The 20,056-nt window shown below is 35.9% G+C and overlaps 1 protein-coding gene across 1 annotated transcript in view; it reads left to right on the top strand.

The window, feature by feature from the left end:
• LOC130454696 (endoplasmic reticulum-Golgi intermediate compartment protein 3-like) overlaps window positions 1-5,042 on the top strand; it is a 57,614-nt gene extending 52,572 nt beyond the window's left edge. Inside the window, exon 2 of the mRNA XM_056800611.1 lies at window positions 2,759-5,042. Coding sequence (XP_056656589.1) covers window positions 2,759-3,891 — 1,133 coding nt within the window. The 3' untranslated portion in view covers window positions 3,892-5,042. The remainder of the gene's footprint in view (window positions 1-2,758) is intronic.
• The last annotated feature ends 15,014 nt before the right edge of the window (window positions 5,043-20,056 follow it).

Here is a 20,056-nt window from a genome sequence, read left to right as displayed (position 1 = left end):
TAAAAAATAGTGATTTAGAGCCTATTTAATTTTTTGATAATAAATTAAATCAAAATTATATGATTAACCAATAATATTTTAACCAATGAAGAAATTCACAGAAGCAGATATCATTAACAAGCTATACAACCCAAAATTAAATGTGTTGGCTATAGGATAACCAATGGACAGCCTCCATGGTCTATTACTATCCATTCAATGTCAAAAGATTTAAATGAAAGAATCCATGACATTGATTGAATCTTCTGTTCAGAATTTTGGAAGAATTTCTCAGAAGAATAAAGTATAAATATATTTTAATTTATATTATTTGAGTGCTCATATGAATAAGAATACAAGTCCATTGAAATTGTGAAATGAATTGTTAGAAAATTACTCAATATATTAAGCTTCAAAATTCCACTCATAAAACAAAATCCTTTCTAGCAAAGAAATAGGGAGCATATTTGTTTTCTCTTTTAAATCACATATCAAATAATTATTTGAAAAAATTGTTTTCTTTACCATATTTCTTCAATTTTATAATATAACCTATATTCTAGACTACTTATTGACCTTGTTTTATCTGTTTCAAAATATGGTGCCCAAAACTGAATATAAAAATGTTGTAAATGTATTCTTAGGAACAGGATAGTGGAATTTTGATCCCTAAAGCACTATTTGTTTCTGAATTATTATTATTAATCAATATTTTCATTATTATTTAATCATTATCATTGTCATGACACTATGTTACTATTATTGTACTGTAACACAACCTGTAAACTCAAATCACCCACCTGGTTTGGCAGGTTAAATTTCAACAGAGGTCATTGCTAATCTAAGGTCCCAGAAGTAATGGTGTGAGTGAAAATTCTCCTAAATCTATATAGCTAATGATCCTCCAATAGTACACTTCCATTTGATAAGCATCCAGGACTCTCAATTAGCATTTTAGAATGCCATAAAAAGACCAAAATATGAAATACAATTTCTCATTAATATGAAATTCCATATAAAACATTAAGTGACAAAATGTGGATATATATACATAATAAAAGGAAACACTTCCAGGGTAAGATATTGCCCATATAGAAGAACAGTTTGATACATAACGGTAGTAAGAAAAAAACTTTATTTTAATATGAACTGTGAGAGCATGCATATGTATTTATATCTTTTTGTATGAGAATACAGTTTTAGATGAAAAAATGGATTTTGATATAAATATAAAGACAAAATATCTTATGAGTGTTTTAGAATGATGCCTTCTATATTTAAGGTGTTTTAAAGGGAAGGAAATATTTCATTTAATTAAAAATATGCTGGAAAATCATGAATGAATAGAAAAATAATTTCAACACCAAACTAGATATTAGACCATTTTAAATACTCAAAAGCTTTCAGGGATTATGGAACCTCAACCAATTTGCCTATAAATATTTTAAACTTTTAATTTTAATATTTTAAAATGTTAGAACTGAATAAAATGAGAAATCATATAAACTTTTGATGCTTGAGGCATTGTTTTAACAAGACTTTACATTTGACAGTGCAAATTTGAGGAATTTTAAATTTTTAATGGAAAATGAGTCACAAAAATTTGAGGTTCTTGTTAAGCCAGTGAAATTTTAAAGGGAATTATAGAGATCTGACTGAGAACTTGACTAAGAAATCTGAGAACATGAATTGAAGGCGTTGCAAAGAATGTGGAGAGCTGCTTTTTTTTTTTTTTGAGCTGTGGCACTTAGAAAAAATAGTCTGGTGAAAAAGGAATGTTGTATCAGTTAGCATTTATTAATCAATTGTTATATGCCAGGAACTCTGAATATGAATATAAGTAAAAAGAAATAAAATCTCTGTCTGCAAAGGATGATGTAGGTGGAATAACAAAAGTGAAACACTTAGAAAGAATTGAAGGCACCAGAATGTGGTTGTGCTTACAAAAAGAATTACAGATAATCTAGAAGAGACCCCTAGAGGAATGAAGGAATGGACATCACTACTCTGGCCACTTTCCATAAAATGAAGGAATAACCAATCAGAAGACAGGATGATGATTTTAGAGGAAGAGAAATCAGCTTAGGAAGAGTCTTATTCCAGGATGAGCATAACAGTTGATCATAGTAAAGAAAATGGTCCAGAGTCAGGAGGGAAGTCTAGAGAGAGACAAAAATTTGAACAAAGCTCTCTGTACATTTTCCTTAAAATGGAGTTACAAAGAGGAAATAACCAATTAAAAAAGGTGCCAGAAAAGCAGAGTAATCTTCCATGGTGAGAGGGATTCTGAATCATAATGAAGAAAAAAATCATAAGAATCAGGGCCATAACCCAGAGAATAATTTGTAGCTAAGGGATCCTTGATAAACAGGAGGGAGAACTGACTTACTGACCTTGATAAACAGGAGGGAGAACTGACTTCACTGGTTTCATTCATTCTATAATAGCTCTTGCCCACCACTGAAATCTAGGGTAATCAAGAGGTGTAATTCTTCAAAAGTATCAGGTGTTCTCTATTGTTATCTCTGACTTGAGTTGGAAAAGAAAAGGGGTAGGAGGGATTGAAGGTGCTTTATCCTTTTTCCCTCCCCCCCAGATTATTTATCTGATTTAAAGAATTAATCTGAGATGTGTTTCTGGGTTCTTCTTTCTGATGGAGGAATGTATCACTGCAGGTGAATGAATAACTGTCTGGATTGGTCTTTCTAACTCCAGAGATAGCACTTGGATGAGTTCTACAGTGCAGTGATTTAAAAAGGAGAACTATTCCTGTTAAGAGATAATACATTCGATGCCTACCCAAAGACCCTGGAGGACTTCCGGGTCAAGACATGCGGCGGGGCCACAGTGACCATCATCAGCGGGCTCCTAATGCTGCTGCTCTTCCTTTCCGAACTGCAGTATTACCTTACGGCCGAGGTTCATCCTGAACTCTATGTTGACAAGTCCCGAGGAGACAAACTGAAGATCAACATTGATATCTTGTTCCCGCATATGCCCTGTGCCTATCTGAGTATTGATGCCATGGATGTGGCTGGGGAGCAGCAGTTAGACGTGGAACACAACCTATACAAACAGCGTTTGGACAAAGATGGCCGCCCTGTAACCACAGAAGCTGAGCGTCATGAGCTGGGGAAAGAGGAGGAAAAGGCGTTTGACCCCAGCTCCTTGGATCCTGAGCGCTGTGAGAGCTGCTATGGTGCTGAGTCTGAGGATAGCAAATGCTGTAACACATGCGAAGATGTGAGGGAAGCATACCGACTGAGGGGTTGGGCTTTCAAGAACCCAGATACCATTGAGCAGTGTAGACGGGAAGGCTTCAGTCAAAAGATGCAAGAACAGAAGAATGAAGGCTGCCAGGTGTATGGCTTCCTAGAAGTCAACAAGGTGGCTGGGAACTTTCACTTTGCACCTGGGAAGAGTTTCCAGCAGTCGCATGTACATGTTCATGACCTGCAGAGCTTTGGACTAGACAACATCAACATGACTCACTACATTCGACGTCTATCTTTTGGGGAAGATTATCCAGGGATTGTGAACCCATTGGATGATACCAACATTACTGCCCCCCAAGCCTCCATGATGTTCCAGTACTTTGTAAAAGTAGTGCCCACAGTATACATGAAAGTGAGCGGGGAGGTGCTGAGGTCCAATCAGTTCTCTGTGACAAGACATGAGAAAGTTGCCAATGGGCTCATTGGGGACCAGGGGCTTCCCGGAGTCTTTGTGCTGTATGAGCTTTCACCCATGATGGTCCAACTGACAGAGAAGCACAGGTCCTTCACCCACTTCCTCACTGGTGTCTGCGCTATCATTGGAGGCATGTTTACAGTTGCTGGACTCATTGACTCCCTGATCTACCATTCTGCTCGAGCCATCCAGAAGAAAATAGAATTAGGGAAGACAACATAGAGGAGCTGCATGCCCCACCCCTGGCCCTGTCTCACTTGAAGCTATCTGTTTCCCAGTGTCTGACTTCTAGTTGTGACCCATGCCCTACCCTCATGAATGCTATCTTCAAACTGTAAGAATTGTTCTGCCCTCCTAACCTCCCTGCCAAAGTTTGTAAAATTGTGTGTTGTGATGGTATTGAGACCTAAGTATATCTCCTGCTCCACTATCCCCATAATCCTTTGCCTTGACTCATGCTCCTCCTGTGTCTCAAAGGAGGTTTCAAAGGAAAGACCAGGTCTTTCCTCTTATATTCCCACATAACCCATCTCTTCCCTATGCTGGAATCATTTGCCAGTGGTCAGAGCAATTTGAACTCCTTCCAAGAAATGCTGGCCTCCCAAATTTCACCTCTCCTCCTAGAAGCTGAGGGAGGAACTGAGCTTGGAAGAGTAACTGAGACCAGCCACGGGTTTCTATGAGGTGTTATCAAGGGGTAGTATCCTCTCTTGTTCACAACCTGGGTTAGAGGGATTGAAGGGGATACCTCTTCCCCCAAAAATGTTCACTCTAACTCTTCCATTGTGGCTTTCTTGGGATGAGGAGTTAAGGAAGTAAAAAGCTCTAGGCTTTGACCTGGAGTTCAAACTCTTCTTCTCCCATGTTCTGTCTCAGCCTGGGATGGAAGCTGAGGAGAAGGGAGAGAGAAGGGAATTTTTGTAAATCGCCATTGATTGCTTCACTTAGGGGAGAGAAAGGATTTGGGACTTCCTTCTGGGCCTAATGCCAGTTGGGTTCCACCTGTGCCTTAGTCATGGTGCAGACATTGTCACCTCAATTTTAGCCCTTCACTGACTTCTTTAGGATTTTCATTCACTGGCATACAACCCACATCTCAGCAGAACTGGGAATCAAACTTTCCCTGGGAAAAGTATGAATTAGACAAGAGATGTTGCAAAATTTGCTTCTGTATACATACCAGAGGGGTGATGCCATCCATTCCCAGTGCAGAGTGAATGAGGAACAATGGGGGGGATGGATGAGCAGAGGCAAAATGGAACAACTTTCTAGATCTTTCTGCATCTAATCTCCTTAAAGATGAGGACTTATCTTCAACTTATTTGGTTAAAAATTAATTTCCCGAATATCAGGCACCAAATTGTATTTCAAAATGAAATAGAAATAATTTTTTAAATTAAAAAAAAAGAGAGATAATACATTCTTCTAAAGGCCTTTGTAAATTAAAAAAAAACTTGCAAATATTATATTTAAGTAGAAAAAAAGAAAAGGATTTCCTCAGATGAAGAGTGGTGTGGGCCAAGAGTCAATCAGTGAGCAGAGAAGCAGTTCTGTGTGGTGCAGAGGTTATTGTATAAACTGATATCAAAAGTCTAAATAGTCCACAGTTTATTTTTGCTTTTTCATTTTCTGTGATATGTTTCTGTGTGTGCCTATTCTTCCCTATTGATATTGAGTGTATTAATGAAACAGTATGATCCAGACTTATATGTACATTGTGATGCCGGTATTTCTGTATGCCTCAAGCCTCTCCTCACTTCAATCTTTCCTCTATTTCAGGCACTAATACCATTTACCTAAAGTATAGGTCTTTCCATTTCACCCCTCTACTCATTAAACTCCATTGGTTTCCTCTTGTCTCCTATTGTCTTCAGTATCAAATATAAAATACAAACCCTTCATAACTAGCACATTACTACTTTTATGATCTTACATTTTATCTCCCAATATAATTTCTTCAATTTAGTGACACTGGATTTCTGGCTGTTTCAGAAATAAGATACTTCATTTCTTGGCTACAATTTTTTTCCCTAGTTAGTTGTCACCATACATAAAATATTCTCCCTCCTCCAATCTGCCTACTGACTTACTGCCTTTGTTTCTTTTAAGTCTCAATTAAAGTCCAATCTTCTACTGGACACATCTCAAACTTCTCTTAACTTCTTTTTTTTAAACCCTTACCTTCCGTCTTAGAATCGATATTGTGTATTGGTTCCAAGGCAGAAGAGTGGTAAAGGCTAGGAAATGGGGGTTAAGTAACTTGCCCAGGGTCACAAAGCTAGTGTCTGAGATCATATTTGAACCCAGGACCTCCCATCTCTGGGAGTAAGTAGTAGTTGAAGGGGGTGTCTGGAGAAAGAGTATAGGGAAGGGAGCTTCTGTCATCACAACATCCAGCCTTGGGCTTGGGTGGATACCTTAGTGATCTTTTCAGCTATATTATTACAGTGCTTCTTTCAGTAAAGGCTATGATTCTTAATGTAGAATTGGAAACAGCTTCTCTTAGCTGATTTACATGGAACATCAAATCTGAAATTAGTCACCTCCAAGAAGGAAAGTAGTGAGACTTATTCACAACACCTCAATAATTCTTCCTGATTCAGAATAAATTCCTTTGGTGAATTGATCTCTCCTTTAGGTGATGAGCCAGTTAAACTTCTCATATTCCCATTGTTATCTTCTTAAAATGAATGACTCAAATAAAAGCTCTAAAGTAGTCTCAGTCCTGGACAAGTTCATTTTATTGAGGATGATTTCTTATCCAATTGAATTATTCAGGCTTCAGATGCTAGGTGCTAGATGCTTCCTTCATATCTGAAAAGAAGTCCTCCTTATTTTTTAATCACCATGTATTTTTAACTTCCTTTTAACCTTCAGTTTGAAGGCACAGTACTGGTTATCTAAGACTGTGTTAACATTTTTAATCATGTCATTGATCTGGTGTCCACTAAATCCCACATATCCTTTTTCACCTTTTTTAAAGATTAAGTTTTCTACTTCCTAAGCATATACAATGAAAGGTTTGTATTCATTTCTTGGATAATTTCCTCTAGAATGATGTCCAGGCTTTTACTTTAATCATAATCTTCCAGTAGTCCAACAATTCTTAAATTGTCTCTCCTGGTTCTTTTTTCTTTTTTTGTAAATTAATTTTCTTCTTTTTTTGGTTACAATAATCACTTTATTTTCCTCCCCTCCACCCACACTACCCACAGCCAATGTGCAATTTCATTGGGTATTACTTGTGTCTTTGATCAGGTACTATTTTCATGTTGTTGTTTCTACTAGGGTATTTGTTCATTTTGAGTCTACATACCCAACCTTATCCCTTCGACCCATGTATTCAAACAGTTATTTTTCTTCAGTGTATTTACTCCCAAGGTGTTTCCTTTGAATGTGGAGAGTGGTTTTTTTGGTACATTCCACCAAGTTGTTCAGGATCACTGCATTGCCACTAATGGAGAAGTCAATCACATTTGATTATACCACAGTGTATCAGTCTCTGTGTACAATGTTTTCCTGGTTCTGCTCCTCTCACTATGAATCAATTCCTGAAGATTGTTCCAGTTCCCGTGGAATTCCTTCAATTTATTATTCCTTTGAGCACAATAGTATTCCATCACCAACATATACCACAATTTGTTCAGCCATTCCCCAATTGAAGGGCGTCCCCTCATTTTCCAATTTTTTGCCACCACAAGGAGCACAGCTATGAATATTTTTGTACATATCCTTTTCCTTATTATCTCTTTGGGGTACAAACCCAGCAGTGCTATGGCTGGATCAAAGGGCAGACCGTCTTTTAGCTCCCTTTCAGCATAGTTCCAAATTGCCCTCCAGAATGGTTGAATCACCTCACAACTCTACCAGAAATACATTAATGTCCCAACTTAGCAAAATCCACTCCAGCATTCACTACTTTCCTAATATGTCATGTTAACCAATTTGGGAGGTTTGTATGGGTTATGGAGGAGTTTAAGGGGAGAGGGAATATGTCTCGGTGAAGCAAAGGAGGGAGATGCCCCCTGCTGAGAGGAAGCAGCAGGGGTCCAATAAGGACTGTTTGTCCTGGAATGACTGAACTGAAGTTCAGCTCCCTCTATGCCCAGAAATATAGTCCACTTATCTGACTGTGAATTCAAATAATATAAAGTTTAATAACCAGTTGGGATTGGAGTTTTTTCCTCAGTTTCAGAGTTGAGGCTAGGCCCTGAGGCTGGCAGAGGGTTCTCCCACTCCCGTCTACTCTATATCAGCCCTGCTTAGTCTAATTCAGAATACTAGCAGTAGACAGAAAGCAAAAAAGAACATTTCTGACCTTCAGAAGTGATTGGGTCAAAATCTTCGGGCTGAACCTACAAGAGGCACACCACTCCAGACTGGGTTTAATGAGCTCCTCTCTCCTCCTATACCAGGAAGCAAGTCCAAACCCGGCAGGAAGGAAGTGCTAGTCACAAGATCCAACTGCCACTCCCAGTTGCCCCTTCCCCCACCAACTGTCAATCTCATTTCCTTTCCACAGCAATTAATGTTTTTCCAGTTATTTAAATCTAGTTTTAATTGTGTGGAGAGTGTTTTGTAGTTGTGTTCATATCATTCCTGTGTTTGTCTCAGCAGATGGATTCCTAAATATTTTGTATTGTCTAGGGTGATTTAAATGGAATTTCGCTTTCTAATTCTTGCTGATGAGACGTGTTGGAGATATATAGAAATGCTGATGACTTATGTGGGTTCATTTTGTATCCTGCAACTTTGCTAAAGTTGTTGATTATTTCCACTAGCTTTTTAGTTGATTCTCTAGGATTCTTTAAGTAGACCATCATATCATCTGCAAACAGTGATAGCTTAGTCTCCTCATTGCCAATTTTAATACTTTCAATTTCTGTTTCTTCTCTAATTGGTATTGCTAGTGTTTCTAGTACAATGTTAAATAATAAAGGTGATAATGGGCATCCTTGTTTCACTCCTGATCTTATTGGGAAGGCTTCTAGTTTATTCCCACTGTAGATGGTGTTTGCTGATGGTTTTAGATATATGCTGTTTATTATTTTTAGGAAAGGCCCTTCTATTCCTATACTTTATAGTGTTTTCAATAGGAATGGGTGTTGTATTTTATAAAAGGGTTTTTCTGCATCTTTTGAGATAATCTTGTGATTTTTGTCGGTTTGCTTGTTAATATGGTCAATAATGTGGATGGTTTTCCTAATATTGGACCATTCTTGCATTCCTAGTATGAATCCTACCTGGTCATAGTGAAAACCCTTGTGATGACTAGCTGGAATATTTTTGCTAGTATCCTATTTAAGATTTTGGCATCTATATTCATTAGGGAGATTGGTTTATAGTTTTTTTCTCTGTTTATGACCTGCCTGGTTTTGGGATCAGTACCATATTTGTGTCATAAAAGAAATTTGGTAGAACTCCTTCTTTGCTTACTCTGCCAAATAGTTTGTATAATACTGGGATTAATTGTTCTTCGAATGTTTGATAGAATGTTTGATAGAATTAATTTGTGAATACATCTGGACCTAGGGATTTTTTCTTAGGGAGCCCTTTGATGGCTTGTCCAAATTCTTTTTCTGTTATGGGGTTGTTTAGGTAATCTATTTCTTCCTCTGTTAGTCTAGGTAATTCATATTTTTGTAAAAATTCATCCATATCACCTAGATTGTCATATTTGCTGCCATATAATTGGGCATAATAGTTTTTAATGATTGCCTTAATTTCCTCTTCATTAGAGGTGAGGTCTCCCTTTTCATCTTGGATACTGTCAATTTGGTTCACTTCTTCCATTTTTTTAAAATTAGACTGACCAGTACTTTGTCTATTTTATTTGTATTTTCAAAGTACCAGCTTCTAGTCTTATTTATTAAATCAATAGTTCTTTGACTTTCAATTATATTAATTTCTCCTTTATTTTTAGGATTTCTAATTTAGTCTTCATCTGACAATTTTTAATTTGTTCACTTTGTAGTTTTGCAATTTCCATGCCGAATTCACTGATCTCTGTCCTTCTTAATTTGTTAATATATGAACTCAAGGATATAAATTTCCGCCTGAGTACTACTTTGGCTGCATCCCATAGGTTTTGAAAGGATGTCTCATCATTGTCATTTTCTTCAATGAAATTATTAATCACTTCTATGATTTGTTCTTTGACTAACCGGTTTTGGAGAATTGTATTGTTTAATTTCCAATTAATTTTTGATTTAACTCTTTGTGTACCCTTACGAATTATTATTTTCCTTGCATTGTGATCTGAGAAGGTTGTTTTTATTATTTCTGCTGTTTTGCACTTGTTTGCAATTTTTTATGCCCTAATACAAGGTCAATTTTTGTGAATGTACCATGTGCTGCTGAAAAGAAGGTGTATTCCTTTTTGTTCCTATTTGTTTTTCTCCACATATCTACTAACTCTAGTTTTTCTAAAAGTTCATTCACTTCTCTTACCTCTTTCTTATTTATTTTTGGTTTGATTTATCTGGTTTTGATAGAGGAAGTCCAGCTCTTCACCTAATATATTTTTTCTATCTATTTTATCCTTGAGGTCCACTATTTTCTCCTTTAAAAATTTGGATGCTATGCCAGTTGGTGCATACATGTTGAAGTACTGATATTTCCTCATTGTCTATCCTACCTTTTATCAGGATGCAATTACCTTCCCTGTATCTTTTAACTAAATTTATTTTTACTTTGGCTTTGTCAGATATCATGATGCAGACTCCTGCCTTCTTTTTATCAGATGATACCAAATAGATTTGGCTCCATCCTCTTACTTTCACCCTATGTTTATCTACCTTCCTCAAGTGTGTTTCCTGTAGAAAGCATATGGTAGGGTTTGGGATTCTAATCCAGTCTGCTATTTGCTTGTGTTTTATGGGTGATTTCATTCCATTCACATTCAGAGTTACAATTACCAGCTGTGTATTTCCTAACATTTTGATTTCTAATCCTTGTCCTGCCTTCTCTTCTTTCAGTATTTCCTTCTACACCAATGTTTGTTTTTAATTAGTCCCTCTAGTTCCCACCCTTATTTTACTTCCCCTTTTACCCCCTCCCTTCTTATTCCCCCCTTATTTTCTTTGCAGTCTTTTAAAAACTACCTCTACCCTCTCCCTCCCTTGTACTGCTTCCCTCTCCAACAGTCTGTTTGTTACCTCTCTTCTCCCTTATAGGGAGTGAATCTATTCTCTGACCCAATGGATTGACTTTTTCTTCCCTCTTTGCATGAATTTCAATGCATGTAACAGTTGAGTATTTCCTATCTCCAACCTCTTTACCCTTCCAGTGTATTGATGTTCTCCCCTCTCCTGCCATGAGGTTCTTTGTGACATATAAATTTACCCCCTTTTGTTTCTTTTCCCATTTCTTTAATATTAACCTCTTTTTAAGCTCTAGTTGTATGTATATATATATATATATGTATATATATATACACATGTATATACATTTATGCATACATATAGCTATATACCAATTTCATATTATTTCATCCTATACAGTTTGTCACTCTTCCCTTAAGTTTAATTCTTCTAACTGCCCAGGTGATAACAACAATTTTTAAAAGTTATCTATGACCTCTTTTCTTATTGGGATACATATAATTTTTACTTATTGAGTCTCTTAAAAATTTTTGGGTTTTTTGTTGTTGACATGTTTTGTTTTACTTTTTCCCTTTTTTAATTACCTTTTGATGATTCTCTTGAGTTCTGTGCTTGGACATCAAAATTTTCTGTTCAGTTTTAGTCTTTTCTTTGCAAATTCTTAGAATTCTCCTATTTTGTTGAATGACCATATGTTCCCCTGTAAGAATATCATCAGTTTTACTGGGTAGTTGATTCTTGCTTGTAGACATAGTTCCCTTGCTTTCCGGAATATCATATTTCATGCCTTTCAGTCCTTTAGTGTAGATGCAGCTAGATCCTGTGTTATCTTCACTGTGCTTCCATGGTATCTGAATGGCTTCTTCTTGGCAACTTGTAATATTTTTTCTTTGGTCTGATAGCTCTTGAATTTGGCTATAACATTCCTGGGTGTTGTCAGGTGGGGATTAAGTACAGGAGGTCATCTGTCGATTCTTTCAATCTCCACTTTACCCTCTTGTTCTAGAATATTGGGAAAGTTTTCTTGAATAATTTCCTGTAGTATTATGTCCAGAATTTTTCTTTTTTCATGGTCTCCTGGTAGACCAATGATTCTTAAATTGTCTCTTCTCAAATGATTTTCTAAATCTTCTGTTTTGTGAATAAGATGCTTCATATTTTCCTCAAATTTTTTCATTCTTTTGGTTTTGTTTCATAGTGTCCTGCAGCCTTGTGAGGTCACTTAATTCTAGTTGTATTCTGGTTCTTAAAGAATGGATTTTATCCATGGCTTTTTGGTCATCCTTCTCCCTCTGGTATGATTTTCTTTGGAGGTCATTGTTCATCCTCTTTACCTCATCTCTCCTCTCCTTTGCTTCATTTTCAAACTGGTTGATTTTGGCTTTTAAGACACTATTTTCTGTTTCCAGATGACTTGTCTTAGTTTTTATGTCCTTTTCGCAATTGTCTTCAGTCTCTCTGAATTGTGTTTTGAATTCATTTTGAGTTCTTCCAAAGCCTGTATCCAATTCGCTGGGATTGCTGATTTATCATTTGATGATCCCTCCACCCCTGTTCCATTTGCTATTTGTTCTTTGCCTGTATAGAAGCTGTCTATTGTAATTTCTTTCTTCTTTTCCTGTTGTTTGCTCATATTTAGCTCTTCTTTACTCCCTGGATTTGTCTGTGCTCTTGATCCTCTCATTTTTTGGTTTTGGAGTTTTTTGTCAGTCTACCCTCTTGTAGTTTTGACAGAAGATTTCTTCGTGCAGTCTGTGGGGGAGGGGTGTTGGAATTTGAATTTTCCTGTCCTCTGGAGGCTTTTGATTAGTTTAAAGTCCAGCATTCTTTGGGGGAAGGGTGTTGGAACTTGTCCTTCCCTGACCACTGAAGACTTTTGATGGGATTAAGTTCAGCTGGATTGGGCTGGATGTGCCCTGATGCCAAAACCTCCTGGAAGTCTAGAGCAATATGGAGAGTCTCAGCTGCTCTGACCAGACTGCCTACTCTGTGCTCCCTTTCCAACTCCTTCCCCACCATCTGTGTATCTGTGTTCAACGCTCTGAGTCTGGCACAGCACTCCCCCCATGGTACACCCTCCAGAAAAGTGCTTTGCTCCCCCAGAGGTTCCCTCTGCCCCTTGAGGCTTAGCCCTCTAAATGGGGGGGGGGTGTTCTGCATCCTTCTGTCTTTCCCTTAAATCCAAGTGTTCTCGAATTCCAGTTTTGGGGGGAATAGATTTATTCCAGCAGGAGGGTTCCTTGGCTCTCTTTTGTTCTTTGGTTTGCTTTTCAGTCCCTTAGGAGCATTCATTTTGTGATCGATAAGGAAGGGTTTTCAGAGGTCTGAACTTTTGCTGCTTCTATGCCAACATCTTGACTCTGCCTCCTCCTTTTTCTATTCTCAAGGTTTTGTCAATGAGGTTTTTTATATTTTCTTCAATTTTTTTCATTGTTTTGATTTTGTTTTACAGACTCTTGTTGCCTTTTGAAGTCATTTGCTTCCAGTTGTTGGATTCTAATTTTTAAAGCTTTAATTTCATCCCTGGCTTTTTGGTCCGGTTTCTATTTCAGGTCTGATTTTCTTTGTAGGTCATCTTTCACCTTTTAGCCTCATTTTTAAGTTGGTCAGTTCTGGTTTTAGGAAACCATTTTCTTGTTTTCATTCATGGCCTCTGTTTCCAGATGGCTTATTTTGCATTTCAAGCTCTTTTCCCAATTGTCTTCAGCCTTTCTTAATTGTTTTTTGAATTGTGTTTTGAGTTCTTCCAAAGCCTATTTCTAATCTCTGGAATTTCTGTATTTTTGCTTGGCATTCCTTGATCCTCCTTTGTTCCATTTGCTCTTTGTTCATTACCTGGATGGAAGCTGACCATTGTATTTTTTTCTTTTTCTATTGTTTATTCATATGTTTTCTTTCTTTCCCCTGTGTCATTGGCTGTGATCTTGCTCCTCTATTTTCTGGATCTGTGAGTATGGGCTATTCTTTCCTGCAGGGGCTTCTTCTTGTCTCTGCTGTTTGACTAGATTAGGCTGATGGAGTATTAATGAGCCCTGAAGTCAGATCTTCCCTAGCTGGCAGCAGAAGCTGAAGGTGTAGGTGAAGGTGTGGAGGCTGAAAGAAGCTGTGCTTACTTCCCTGTTAGAAGGTACTTTGTAGTGGTTACAGCCTTTGCCCTGAAAGCTTAGTCAGGAAGGCTTTCAGTGGAGTCAGAGGGTTAGGGATATTGTAGATCAGGTTCCCTGCCCTCTCTTTGTTTCTCCTCTAGCTGCCACCCTGCCATCTGTGGTCAGTGCTTTGAGCCTGGCACAGCTGTGGTAGCAAGACACTCCCTCTGGGATGGAGCCTTCATCTCAAGATTCCAACCCCTAAAGACTCAGCAAAGTAGGGGGTGGGGGGGGGCTGAGAGCTTCCTTCTTCCTTTTTCTTAAACCCAACAGTTTAAGAATTTGGGCTTTTTTTGACATATGTTTCATGTTGAATCCATCAGGAGGATCCCCCAGCTCTGTCCTGCTGTTAGATTTGGTTTTCTGTCCCCTTAAAGCATTTTGTTTTTGATTGGTATGGAAAGATTTTCACAGAGGTCTGGACTTTTGCTGCATCTAAGTGACCATCTTGACTCCATCTCCAGATGTTAAGGTTTGCAGTTCAAATACAAAAGTTTGTATTTATCTATGGGTGAATTTAATATTTATTAGAATATTGAAATAATCTTAAACTTGATTCTGACAGCTATTTTTTAATTGCTGCTGATGTCATATATTTTCATTCAAGTTGAGAATTAAAATGTTAAAAAAGGTAACAAAATCAAGAAAATAGCAGTAAAGAAAAAAACACCTATCCAATCATCATTATTTTCCTTTCCATTAAATAACAATCATATATATGATAATTTAATCTCACTGGGTTGATATTAGTTTAAACATCTCTGTCTTATCTGGAAAGATTCCATAGTCTGTCTGACCAATGCAATGATCTGGGACAATCCTGAAAGACAAGATGGGGAATGCTCCACCTCCAGATAAAAAACTGTTAGATTTAGATGGATGTGGATCAAAGCATATTATCTTTCACATAAGTGTATTTTTTATTTTATTTTGGGGTTTTGGTTTTGTCTGAGTGTGCTCTTACAGTGACCAATATGGAAGTAAGTATGGTTTGCATGTTAATAACAATAAAATTTTTTAAAAAGATACCAGAGTCAATGGTAAACAATTTCTTGAAATATTTATCTTCATATATAGTATTTATATTAAAATAATAAATTATTTTGGCTAATTATGGCTAATTAGTGAAGCAATGTTATGTCTTTGTAAAAACAAAACAAAACAATTTCTCAAGTTTAACATTTGTTATTCAGTTGTTTTAGTTGTGCACAACTCTTTGTGACCCCATTTGGATTATTTTGGGCAAAGATCCTGAGAGAGTTCACCATTTCCCTCTCTAACTCCTTTATAGAACAGAAAGTTGAAACAGTGTTAAATCATTTGTCAGGTTCATGTGGCTAGTAAGTGTCTGAAGCTGTATTTGAATTCAGGTAATCCTGACCCAAGCTTGCACTCTATCCACTGCTCCAACTTGTTGCCCCAAGAGCAAACAAGCTATCTGTTAAATTATTTATTCTAGATTTGTTTTGTAATCCAAATTAGTTTCCTGTGGTTTGCAGAATGTTAAACTTTTGACATTTTTATTTGTTTGAACATTCACCTATTTTCAATCTTTAGATATCTTTTCTATTTCTATGATTTTTTTTACAATTGCCAATAGTTGGAAAACTTCTAGTTAAGATAGTGATTGGAAACATTATAGAGAAGCTCAGACCTCCCAAACATCTTCCAATAATGATTTAAAAAGAGAAACAGATTAAATCTTTGCCAATAAATCCAAAGGGAAACATAGATATAAACTCTTTCATCACAAATAACAATTCACAATAAGATATTCAGAAGGGATATGCTTTGAAGAAGGAGTTATATGAGAAAAGCAGGTATGAAATGACCCCACCCAAAAAAATTTCCAAAATTGCAACAAAAAAAACACCAGAATGGGGGGTTATGTGATAGAAGACCACAGCAGAAGCCCAAAGAGGTCAATTCTAAAGAAGAAAACTGCGATACAATTTTTCATTCCCCTTACTGGAAAATGCTCTGGGGAACCAGAAGGTCTAAGCACTGACTAGACATTACCAAAGCATAACAAAACTCAAATTGTAGCTAAACTTGGAGAAGCCAGAAGTAAAAACTCAGGAAATTGAGGTCAGGAACAAATAGAGTTTAACTGCCCTATTTCAAGAGTACAAGAAGCAGAAGGGGGCTGATGTTCTAAATAAGAATCCAATGTTCAAAAATGAATAAATGGAAGAAAATCCCTAACACATAAGAAATATTATGTCAAAAATATCAAACCAGAGCAGCAATAATTCCTGGCTCAATGGGTCAGAAAATTAGTTGGCCACAAAAATTATATTACACAGAAGAAATAAAATTAAAAAAGATAAAATTGACTTAATAGAATAGAGGGATGAAATGAAAAGATCACAAATAGTTTAGAACAAAAGGCAGAAAAACTAGTCAAATAGCAAATATCCTGAAAAATAGAAGGGAGCAAACAGAATTCATTGATTCCATTGGAAGCAAGAAATCATAGTTTGCTTTTTTATAATGAAAGAAAATAGAAGAAAATGCATCACCAAACCCTTTGAAAACTATTGATTTTTTTAAAACATCTAGATATTTCAATAAATCATAAGTGAAAATTGCTCAGACTTATTAGAAGGTGAACTTAAAGATTAAATTAAAGTTAATAATTTAAATAAATTCACAGGATATAAAACTCATAAAATTGATATTTTTCTATTTGCTGCCATGAAAAATTCAACAGAAAAATACATAAATTTAAATTCATTCAAATTAACAAAGAAAATACTTCCTAAATTGATTTTCCTATTCATTACCATACAAAACAAAATACCAAATGGACTACTTTATAGGCCAGAAAAATAGTTGATTTCATAATAAAGGAGTGCCAATGAAATAATTTTAATGCACAGCATAGAAAAAATAGTGTATTAGATCGAATTTTCCCTACCACTCTGAACACATCTTGAAGAAAAATAACAGTAGTTACTTCAATTTATTTCAATTAAAAATTCAATAAACATTTCTGAATTGCCTACCATATTCAAGATATCACAGTGGAGATTTAGAATTGAAGAATAAAATCACCTCTGTTTCCAATGAGCTTACATTCGACTTTATGAGAAGTGGGAAGTGATAAGGCAGGAGATATAAAAATTTACTAATTGGATTACTTATAGATGTCATATGTCTGGAGAACTAAAATTTTAATACAACATGGACAAATGACATTAGGAAAAAAAATTAATTAAAGATTAGTACACAATTATAAGAAAGTCTTAGAAAAATATTTTCTGAAAGATCAAAGTGTGAAAGTTATAGAAAATGGTAGATGAAATAAAATTTCTTTCCCCCATTGTCTCCTCTTATCTCCTTAAATTATGTCCACAGCAAGAAAAAAATGAATCAGAAGTACATATTTAATGAATAAAAAATGACTTACTGAGTATCTATACGTTAGTTCCATCAATTTCCAAGTCCAAAATGCCCTTGCCTTTCCTGCAGGCTCTCTTTGCTTATTGTAGGCAGAATTTCATTATAAAAGGTAGTTCTGTCAAGAGTCAAAAGTGCTCTCTCTGTTGCTTTGTCTCCGTAAACTTGTTCCCTACAATCCCTCTGCCTTTCTCTTGCTTTTGGCTTTATTGATGACTTGGAGAAGGCAAGACTTTCAGATCTTTTTCCAGAGGTCATCATTATAGCAATGGGAATTTCCATGAAATGATTTGGAAACTTCTAGAACTCATGGAACAGGAGGTGGGTAAATTATTTATTTTGCCCTTACTCACAACCACAATTTGGTCAAGAAAAGAAAATCACTGCAACATTTCTCCCTGGGGTGAAAAGTGGTGTCAGATTTTGGGCTGTACTAGGAGGTCTTAAATAAAAACAAGACTAGCTTCAGGTAATCCCTTCCCTCTCTATTCCATAGTTAGTCATGGCCAGAGTATGGTACCTAATTAGACCCAATGAGGAAAGGTTGAATGATGATGGAGATACTCAAGACTCTATGCAGGGTACTATATTTAAATAAGCCAAATTCACCACTCTCAAATTTTAACATTCCCTACAAGGTTTCCTAAGTATTCTGAAGAGGTAGTAATAAAATAAATGTTCCATTTCTAATGCAAATACTAACTTAGAATTAATTCATTTTTGTATTATTTTACCTTGAGAAGGTACTATAAATTTAAGCTAAAATTTGTTGAAATATTCCTTTTGTTTAAGATACTAATCATCTTTTCCTTCTTCTTCCATAAAAGTAGATCTATTTGTTTTTCATACCTACTAGATTTATTGTGATACCTTCAGAAAAGGAAATTTGATGTGTTTTCTTTGACCCTCCTTCAAACATAAATCTGTTGAGGCAAGAAATAGTTTCATTATTTTCTTTGTATCTCCATAATCTAGCAAGAACAGAATGTAATAAATGTTTGATGATTAGTTGATCAAGAAAATCTAGAGAAATCTTAGATCTCTCTCTAGTAATCTTCTCTCTTTTTGTCAAAAACACCTAAGTTTTCCTTTAAAAGCAATTCCATTTAAATCAGCAAGTAGTAACCATATGTCTGTTACATGTAGGGTATTGTGGTAGGTTTATAAAATGAAAATTTTACCAAAAAGAAAGATTCCTTGCCCTCACAAAGCTTATGTTCTATAGAGTAACAAAAAGCTAGGGAGAAGGCATTAAAGAATAACCTTGAAGCTATGGCAGTAGACTATTCTAATTCAAACTGAAATAAGAGTGGCAATTTTATTATTGCAAAATGTCTCATTGGCAACATAGCTATGCAATTTCATCATGTCTCAGACACTCAGTTTCTATAGCTATGAATGCATATCCACTGTGCAGCAGACAGACAAATTACTTGTTACTTAGGTCCTAATTCTGCATCCCAACAAATCTGTCTCTTTATAAATATTGTGTTCAAATTTCACTTTATGTATCAATGAAAGGTATCAGTGAAATGGATATTTCACAATAGCCCATAATCCAGAAACCATTTATGTTTGTTCATTATACTAACATCATGGTGGGTGTAACAGATTTACATACTTAATTTTGTTTTGCTTAGGCTAAGATGATTACACTTCATTCCCCTGCTGGCTATGAGAGAACCTCAAACCATCTGCGTGGCAGGTGGAAATCAGTCTCTGATTACAAATATCCAGTGATAAACCAAGATCTAACTACTTGTGCAGAAGAATTTTAAAGAAACAAAATATAACGACTTGTTTTAATTCAAAGTTTTAGTAGCTTATATCATACCTTGTTTTTGGCAAGAGGGGAAACTGAGAATCTTCCTTATAAATATTGCTTTCTTAGAAAATAATGCAGAATGATCAAAACATTTTATAATACTTACAATTCAGGATTGTGTTTTGAAATCTGATGGTGTTAATTCAGGATATAAGGTTAAGCTTTTATAGTTTAAATTCACTTTTCATTTGTGCATAATTTCCTAAAGCAGCCCAGAAGGTCTTAACTTTATTCATTGCCTCCCTGAATATTTCCAGGGTTGCAGAATGATCCAGAAGAAGCCTGGATAGAACAAAATTTATGTCAGAAATGATGATCAGAAAAGCTCAAATCCTGGAATGTTCCTAATTTCCTCTTCCTTTACTTGGGAGAGAAATACATTTTCAGTTGTTTTTTATTTTCTTTTTTGTTTGTTTTTGTTTTTTTCTTCTTTAGGGAGTAGGGATCAGACATGTACTAATCATACCAAAGGCTCCACATGGATTGATAGTTATGGATTTTGGGTGTAAGTCTCTGTGCTTCTGATAATCCTATACAGCAGTGCTGAAATGAGTCTTACAGAAACAATTAGACAAAAAACATAGTTGGAAATTTGTATATAAAAATTCCTAAATACTAATGACAGTTACATTCAAACTCAGTAGAGTGATGATGTTGGACTTGCCATCTGAGCTGCCCTGTTCATTCCCTTTCATATTCTCCTCTCTAGATTGATATCCACCTTCCTACATGGTCTATATATGTGGTTGCATTCAGACTTTCTATTCAGTAATCACAAAGCAGGGTGTTCTGAAAGGTACCCCTAGCATTTTAAACATCTAAAATTGAAGATCACATCACTGTTTACCGGCAACTTATGAATAAGATGAGAAATACTGCCAAGCTCTCAGATATCAGACAGAGCTTTAGAT

This window comes from Monodelphis domestica, chromosome 5, assembly GCF_027887165.1.
Source record: "Monodelphis domestica isolate mMonDom1 chromosome 5, mMonDom1.pri, whole genome shotgun sequence".
In the NCBI taxonomy this organism is placed as follows: Eukaryota; Metazoa; Chordata; class Mammalia; order Didelphimorphia; family Didelphidae; genus Monodelphis; species Monodelphis domestica.
This window is presented reverse-complemented; position numbering and strand designations above follow the sequence as displayed.